This window comes from Acanthisitta chloris, unplaced genomic scaffold (assembly GCF_000695815.1).
Source record: "Acanthisitta chloris isolate BGI_N310 unplaced genomic scaffold, ASM69581v1 scaffold1356, whole genome shotgun sequence".
Classification (NCBI taxonomy): Eukaryota; Metazoa; Chordata; class Aves; order Passeriformes; family Acanthisittidae; genus Acanthisitta; species Acanthisitta chloris.
The window spans coordinates 69,327-78,455 of record NW_008677417.1 but is presented as its reverse complement, the minus strand read 5'-3'; the positions used below and the strand labels follow the sequence as shown (position 1 = coordinate 78,455).

General features: G+C 43.8%; 1 protein-coding gene across 1 annotated transcript in view; it reads right to left on the bottom strand.

Annotated features, from left to right (window-relative positions):
• CADPS2 (Ca++-dependent secretion activator 2) overlaps positions 1 to 9,129 on the bottom strand; it is a gene marked incomplete at its 5' end in the record, with an annotated part of 168,979 nt that overhangs the window by 93,457 nt on the left and 66,393 nt on the right. Inside the window, 2 exons of the mRNA XM_009076477.1 lie at positions 5,654 to 5,866; positions 6,959 to 7,067. Of these exons, the coding sequence (XP_009074725.1) occupies positions 5,654 to 5,866; positions 6,959 to 7,067 (322 nt within the window). The remainder of the gene's footprint in view (positions 1 to 5,653; positions 5,867 to 6,958; positions 7,068 to 9,129) is intronic.

Here is a 9,129-nt window from a genome sequence, read left to right as displayed (position 1 = left end):
ACTGATATTTTAATTCTGCAATGAAGCATCTGCAAGTTGACAATACAGAAGACACAGCAGCGTTCTCATGATATCTCTAACTATCTAAAAAAAATAAAGCAATTAAAGCACAAAACTAATAATCTAATAGGATAGCAATGCATTGTAGTGCAAATACATGTAATGTTGCCAAACCCAAGTTCATTCATTCATTCACTCTTTCTTTCTTTCTTTCAAAGTGGCAAAAATCTGTATTTCATTCAAATTAAACTTTTGTGGGTTTTTTTTGCGGTAAAGTCTGATAAGAATCCTCTTTGGAAATCCAAACATTTAGAAAACAAAAAGAAGAAAGAAAAAAGAAAGTGTCTGCTGAGAAGGAATTCTGCCTGCTACCCAGGGGGATATTTGTATACACACGCACATACTCACACAGGGGGAAATAAAAAAAAGAAGAAGGAAACAAAAGGAGGAGGAAGGAAAAAAGGAGTCTTGTTTGATGGCCAGGAGGGATGACACCACCTGTTCCTTCTCATAATTGCATTCAGATACTCCAGATACATATTTGCCAGCTCTCATGACCCACTGATGCTGTTCCCTCCTAAGGAAAGCAGGCACTCACCAGAGATTAGAGTAGAAGCTTTTAACACCAATAAAGGATTTTTCTGGGTGTATTTAGAACTGAACAAAGACTAAGGAGAAGCTCTCTTACAGCACAAGTTTGGGGTTTTGTCTTTTTAAAAGTAGATATTCCAGTGGGAACAGGTAAAATAGCAATTCCCCTGGCTTATTCTTCGACAAGCATGGCTTTGATTGGTGACTGAGACCCACACTGAAACATGAATTGATGACAATTTGGAGGAACAGCAGCACCCCTCCATGACTAATATATTTAAGTAGGAGTGGGTTGGCATCTCCAAACCCAGGGTGACCCAGAGAGCTGCCACTTGCTGCTGAAATCATCCCCTACTGAGTTCATGGGAGAGGGAACTACCAAACCTCAGTGACTCAGGCTTGTTTTCACGGGGCAAGTGTGAAGGGGTTTTTGGGGGTCTCCTCTGGGGTCCTGCACCTTGTCTAGGTCTCTCAGGGTCTCCTGCCCTACCTTTCTATGCTCTGAGGTGTCCACGGTTAGCCCCGCACTCTGGTGCGCTGCACCAAGCTAATCATCGGCACGGAGAGAAAGGATATTGTCAGAGTGCAAAATGATCTGTTTTCAGGCAGGAAGCAGTCAACTAGATGTAAATTCCATGAAACAAAAGAAGGTATTATTTACAGTTTTATTGTGATGTTAATTAATATTTACATCTTGGAATGAAAAATAGAAATGTTAATGATTGGCTTTACTAAGAGGATCACTTGATGCCAATGTGAAAGCCAGGGAGAGAAGGCAATTATGCAAACATCACATGCATCCCAATTTCAGTATGGAAACTTACATTTCAAACCTCAATTCAGAAAAATAACATGGAAAGTTTGTACTACAAAATCTAAACATGAGAAAGGTTTAAGAGAAAAAAAAAGCACATTGCATACGTCAGATAATCTAGTCTGATTATCTGAGCTGTGCTAGCTACAGGGAAGCACTTACCCTTGAGTCCAGCTAGAAGTTAGCAGGGTAAGAAGGAACAAACCAGAATAACATAAAGACTAGCAACAAGGCTCAGGAAAGCAGACAGGAGCCCTAACCTAGCAGCTAAATATTTGGGTTCAAGCAAAGAATGAAAAAGAAACTTAAAGAAAATCAAACCAACCAAAGAAAGAAAACCACTTACAGCTGAAAATTTCTAAAGCAGCTCAATAAACCTCACTACTTATTATGGGGGAACAAATCATCACAAATTCTCAAAACAACCAACTCTTTGTATATGGCATGATTAACAGTTATTAAATATAAACAGACATAAAAAAATTAAATATAACCACAAGTGATACGTAAAACGAGTACAGACCAATCTTTCGCGTTAAAAAGAAAAGGGTTTTGGAAAAATAAAGAACGCTGAGCACGTTTGGGAATTTTGCTCGATGCATCACTAACACAGAACAAAGATTGGTGCTTTCAGACAAGTGACCACTTTTATGAAGCTTAAATATTGCCAAAAGGTGTAATATGTATTGGCAGCATTATTGACTATAAAACTGTGCATGATTTCAACAGTAAACAAGAACAGTTTTGGGTTTTTTCTTTCATAATGCGAACACTGGAGAAAAGCACAGCTCTGCGTGAATGGAGTTTTTCTTGGAAATTGCAGCAAAACAAAAAAAGCAAAACTTTTCACTCTAACATGTATTGTTCACCCACATAAAAGGAACTGTAGAGTCATACAAAAATTAATGAATAGCAGGATCTATTTTTTTTTGTACTTAAATTGCAAATAAAATAAACTCCACCCTGGTTTGGAGCTGCCTGTTTTACTTCCCAGTCAAGTGCTGCGGTCAGACTGTGGAGGAGAATTTGAGTGCTGCTAAAACTTTATATTTATTGAGTAAAAAGAGGGCGGAACCAAATGAATTCACTTATTTCTCCCAAGTTTCCCAAAGAGCAAGATATGTCCTTCCCAAGTTTCTGTGTGACAGACAGCTCCACCCTAGGTGTGGAGGGCTGGATTTTCTCTGCGTGTGCATGCATGCGCATGAGCCGTCTCGGACTGCTACGACATGGAAGCTGTAACAACAGTTACTCGTCAAATGGCTTAACATTTACTTCTTTGCACATCCTCATTCACCATAGCCTTTAATAAGCACCAAAAAAAAATGACAGGTATAAAGATAAATGTACAAGAATAAAATGTCTCGCAAAGTCCTTACCTTTCTGCAGGCAAAAAGAAAACCTCAAAACCCCAAAACCCCAAACCAAAACACCCAAGCCAAAAAAAAACACCCAGTAACAAACCAAGACCCTTTTAAAAATGCAATACTTGATATGTTTGAATTTCAAGACTGAAGGAGCTGAGATATGTAGCATGAATGACTCACTCCTGCTTTGGAGTATTTTACTGCTGTGCCCAATGACTTTTGCAATGAGCATTGCCATGTACAGATGTTGAAATATGAAAAGTGAGCAACCTTTGCTGTTGAGATGAAGGTGTACTATAGCATGTTGCTCTTCTCCTCTTGTAGGATGTGCACAAAGACCTGTCAGAAGGATCTAGATCCAAGGGAGGAAGAGGAAGGAAAACCAAGGACAAAATACACTAGCCCAGACTGAAGTAGCAAGTCATCATCAGACTGATGGACTGATGTGCCAACTAGTTTCTCTTTTCCATGTTTTGACACAACACAACCAAGAGGGTTTCCCAGTGCTTGCAGCAAAAAGGGGAGCCTGAAGCTGCCCAGCTTACAGGAAAATACATTGTGGATGTTAAGAGAGTGGTGGCATTAAAAAAAGCAGAATGATCCAGATTTGGACCTGGTATTGGCATGCGAACAAGTGAGAGAAACTGAGGTCAGATTCTGACCCCCTTGGATGTCCTGGAGCCATTGGGGGGTGAGATCTTGGCTGTTTTCACCAGAAGCAAGGCTGAGGGATCCTTGCCTCCTGGCAGCCAAGTGAGATGGAAAAACAAGGTCAAACTCGTGGCATTTCTCTAGCCTTGAGCTCAGTCAGGCTGATACAGTCTGCAGGACCACAAGCAGCATGAGGTTCTGATGGATGTGCTGGGCTGTGGGTAGATGCAGAGATGACTCCTGGGCTTAGTCACTGACTTCTGTGTTCTCTGGCAAGGATTAGGACAAGCTAGCTGCCCCTACTCCATCCCAGGTAACCTAAGCAGAGGACAGGGTTCAGCTTTCCCATGCACACAGCACTTGGCTGAGCATGGGGACAACACACCCAAAGGTCCATGGCCCTGGCCATCCCCTTCTCCTCCTCAAACTCCTGGAAGATTTTGCTATAGATGATACAATAGATCTGGGAAAATGACCCTTCTCCTGACCCTATATATTGGTATTGCAATTTGTAGGGTCTGTAAACATCAGGAATTAGCCCAGCAGAAAAATTCTCCAAGCCTGATGTCTGCAGGGACGGGAGAAGAGCTAAGAACAGGTGCTCCCCCAGTTTGATGGTCTCTCCTACTCTGCAGGAGATGAATGGGATGAGCAGGAGTGCATCCTCTATGCACCAGCCCCACAGCTAAGAGCGTTCCTCAGCATTGCTTGTTAGGAGAGGGAGCCACAAGCAGTATCCCTCTGTCACTGTCCCTTGCTATGCTTTAAAGGCTTTCAGCATGTAAAAAAGCAGGAGTAGAAGGACCTGTGCCTGCTATTTCCAAGAATTCTGTGATTAAATTTTGTGGGCAGAAGGACACAACCCTGGGAGTGCTCTCAGGTCAGCACAACTCAGCCTAGAGACTAATCACAGCCTAGAGACTAATCACAGCCAGTAAAAGTCCCACTGACAAGAGGCCAATTCCTACCTCCCAATTCGGCTTTCTGAGAGACATCCTTCCTTCCCAACCCCAGTTCTTTACAGCTTGCACTTCCAATGTCAGTGACCTGACTGAGATGAAGAGGATGAGGGTCCTTGAAATGAAAGCACTGACTATAGGTTTACCACACTGCATCACACTCCATTGCACTTGCAGCAGCAGCAGCAATGCAAGGCAGAAGGGAGGCCAAAATACACAGGCATGTGGAAGATACAAAAAATAAAAAGCAGCAAGCAGAGGTTTTCTGCTGTAACTTTGGTACATCTGTATGTCCTGCACTGTTATTTTCTATAAACACTGACATGAAAAGGTTAAACAGATATAAAAGATGGCCAAATGCTATTGTTCAGCAAAGGGCAGATTTTCTGAGCTCCTTACAACAATATACTCCATAACTGCTTTACAGAGACTATTTCAAAATGGTAAAATCTGCTTTAATTGGAAGAATTCTTGAATATTTACCACTTTTCCTTATTTCCCTTACATTTAATGATACCAGTTCTTAAATTGTGCTGAAACTAGCAAGAACTGCTGCATGTTACATAACAAAGGGGCTGCAGATGTGTGATCGAGACCTTCAAGAAAAATGAGTGAGGAGTCATTTGTGTGGTTTACAATCAAATGACATTTGCAAGACAAAAGAAATTGCTCTAAATTTCAGATGAAGCAAAGTGGGTATAACTGCACAGGACATGCAGCATAGCTACGACTTAAAAGATGATTGCTTTAAATTCACATCTAACTGGCCTGCAAAGCAACCTGTTAAAAATACCATATGTTTTCCTACAGTTGAATATTCAACAGGAGACCTCTTTTTGTGTGTGCATTTCATACTTGCAAGATTTGCACCTGTAGTTCTGAGCACGTGATGCATTTGACAGACAGCTAATGGCACTAATGAATCGCTCTGATCTGGGTGTGCAGTTTATTGTGTGGGGGTAAAACACGTGTCTGCGGGAAGCAAGCTGGGTCTTAGGCTCTCAGATCCCAGTCTCTCTCCTCCATCAAGTATTGCACTTTAAAAATACCCATTGACAAGTTCCCCAAGGAATTTTGTTTCCTGGGTTTGGTTGTGCTAAACACATAGGTTTAACTGCTTCAGTATCTACTGATGTAAAAAGCAGCTTAATGATCATGAAAAAGACATTTCATTTCGAAATCGGAAACACGTGCGCAAACATTGATTTACATCAGTGCAGAAAATCTTTCCATCAAAGACTTCTGCTTTCTAGGAGAACTTATTTACTTACAAAATTGAGAGATTGGGGCGTCTATCTGGGGTACATTTCCTCCTTTAGCATTTAGCTTTTGCACTTGGGTAGGTGGCACAGGTTTGTGAGACTGGCCGGTGGCTCGGTACATGGCTTGGACCCACAGGATACGGTCCTGCTCATCGTCACTTGCAAAAATCACCGTGTCTCCTTCCTTCACAGCATTGAAGAATGTTCTGCCGCCATCCAAACCTGTCAGGAAAGGAAGTGACAGCGCAGTTTCACAGACTTTGAGGCCAGCCAGGGGATCTCTCCCAGCTTCCTATCCCATCATTTCTCAGATGTCTCCTCAGCCAGCCCCATGCTGCTCCCAGTTCAGCCCCCTCCCCTGCACCAAACTCACCTGCAAGACAGTCCACCAGGTCCCCAGGCAGCACACTGCACCCCAATTACTAAACGATGCCTCAACACACTGGGATTAATTGCTTCTTTCACCTACAGCCCCATCTGTGCAGGTCCCTGGAAGCTGCACTGCTGGAGACTCATTAAAAATAGATTTTGAGGGGATAGGGTGGGGGTTCCCCATGAGACTGAATGCATCAGTGCTCACATTGCACAAAAGGTGCTTGGGTGAAGTCCTTATTTCTGTCTTTGCCCCATCTTCCCATCTCCCTAATAAGAGAGTTAACCTGGAATAAAGGTCTTGACAATCAACCTAGTGTGTCTTTCTTTGTCTCTTCTGGGGATACCCTTATCCAGGGCATGGTGAGGATCACCATACTCAACGTGCTGTCCCACTAAAATAAAAGTGGTGAGTCCTCCACTTGATGAAGGGTCTCACCACTCAACAGGTACCTTCAGGTACCAGGGCTTTCTGTCCCTGCCCCTTCCGTGCATTGACATCCATCAGAGAGTAAAGGAGGCAGGTAAAAGTGCTGGCTTGGTCCCATAAATGTTTTCTACAATAAAGACAGGCATAGGTGCTAACCTTTTATTTAGGGAACATAATCTGAAGGCACAGGTTTGGATCATTACTCAATTTAAGCATTCAGTTCACAATCAAATCTCATTGGGATTTAAGCATCTAATTCACTTAGGCTCCCCAGAAGAGACAAGTCTTTTCCCTCCTCTGGTGCAACTCCTAGCTCAGTTCCTTAGATCTATTTATAGTAAAGTCATGCATAGCTAATGATCAGTATAAACACAAACATATTTAGAATAATGCTGATCACAGTTCAGCTGCAGGCAGGGAGAGAGAGAGAGAGAGGACTCCCACCGGGGAGCTGTGTGCGGCGTGGCAAGCCGAGCACCCGCGGGCGCCGCAGGGAGCCCTCAGCCCCGTACCTGGCTGCGGGTCGGTGTAGTCCACAGTGTATCCGTCGAGCTGCAGCAGCTCTTGAGGTTCAGCTTTTTTCTCCCGGTAGCTGCACATAGCAAATGTATATTGACTAACCTGAAGAAAATCACAAAGCTAAGATGGCACCGGGTGATCACGACAAGGCAATCCAAAGCGCTTACCAATGCCACGCGCCGACGGCACGTTTGCAGGGACTGGGGGTGGTGGGGAATTTTGACGGTCATTGCCCATATGAGACAGACTAAACTTTTTACCAAGCTTGTGCAAAGCCCTCTCTTAACACACCCTGCTGTGGCAGGCATCTAATTCTCCGCATCAGTACATACAGCGGTTTAATTTCCTCCCAAAGAGGAAGCTCCATGGTTTAAAACCCTCTATCATTCATCCCCAGACAAGTGCAAGAGTGACACCCTGTCACAAACAATGTGAGCTAAATTGCTAGGTGCCAGTCATATTAAAGCAATCTTAAGATCCCACTGATCTCGGCAGTTGTTGTCATCAGTGCTGTAAATGGCAGCTCTCACTCCTCTGAGGTACCATCTGCATGACACGATACATTCAATGTCAAGCTCTTGACGGAAGCCGACTCAGCTGCGGGGGCTCTGCCAGGCTCCCGAATCGCCTTTAGGAGCCCATCAGGCCACATCAAGACCCTGCGCGTACTCGGCGTGCTGCGATCTGGACGCTTGGCGAGAAGCTCGTCCAAGGGAGGAGAGGAAAGGATTCTCCGTGCCCCAGGCTAGGAACTCACGGGGAAATTTACTGTCAAATGATTTCAAATGACTTTGTTAAGGTTGTGTCACATCCTGGACGCCTGACGTAATTTTATTTGTCTGGACGTTTTCTTGACCTCTGGAGGAAACTTTGAAACTCTGGTGGGTGGCAATGAATCGTGCTCGTCATTTTTTGGAAGTTAGGAGAGATCCTGAAAGATGGGAGTGTGGCTGGGCTGGGGGGGGGGGTGTTTGCCTTTAAACTCCAGCCAAATCACTCGGCTATAAAGACACAGCAACACTTATTTTGGTGGCATCTATCACTAATAAAATGTCATCTATTTAAGTCGGGGGACCCGTCTATTGGCACAGCGTCTCCCAGCCACGGCTCGGTTTATTGCTGCCCTCTATGGGCTTCTGCTCGCTGCCAGCCTGCTCCAGCAGCCCTGCCTGCACCGTGCCTTCCTCCAGGAACAGCTCCAAAAGCCACCTAAGAATAAACCCTATCATTAACACATTTGTGGGAGTAAGACTAAAAGTGATGCTTTAAGCATCTTGCATCCTCCTTAAAACTACCAGCACTGAGGAAAGATTGACAAGTAACAGACCAATAGCAGGAGCACACCAGTGCATATTCCATGCTCTGAACTTTGCATGCCTACCATCGTACCGGCAACACAAAAATTAAAAAGATTAACACGAAGAGAGCTAAAAATAACCCAGTGCCCCACAGCACAACATTCAGAGACTCCTGCAGTGTTCATTCAGTCGTACTTGCAGTATACTGCTGCCATCTCCTGGAGAAACTCTAGAATGTGCTTTATTTATAGGAAAATCCTGGAGATCTCATCTGAGCGGTAAGGATTGGATTTCTCTGTGTCAAACAGCCTGAACTTCAGGAACTGCGTGGTAAATTCTACTCCTGAAATGAATCAGTGCTAACCTACGCTGACATTGATTGAAAGCGTTAATATCACTAATGGTTTTTGCTTCTTCCGTATGCTCTATAGCAACAGGTAAAATTCATTCAGTAGTTCAGCTGCTGCTTCTTTGAGCCCGAACATGAGGTCCGAATTTCAGGTTTTTCTTGATATACAAGTAATTCCACTCCCCTTTGGACACAGAAAATATTCTTCAGCTCTATCCATAAGCCAACAATACCAACACTGCAGTAATGTACGGAAACACACACAGGCGTTTCAGAGCTTGTACTTCTCAGGTTAAGTTATGAAAGACAGATGTGGACAGTAGGCTCTGGTGGAGCCATCCTGGGAAAGAGGCAAAGCAAACTGTTCTCTCCTGTTGGCACACACATGATTTATTTCAAAGAAACTGCTCTACATTGTTATCAGAAGAGATCTCTAAGAGAAACCTACAAGTGGGTCCATACCGTGCAGTGAGCCAAGGCTCACCTAGATTCAACTCCTACTTTTTCCCTTCTCACA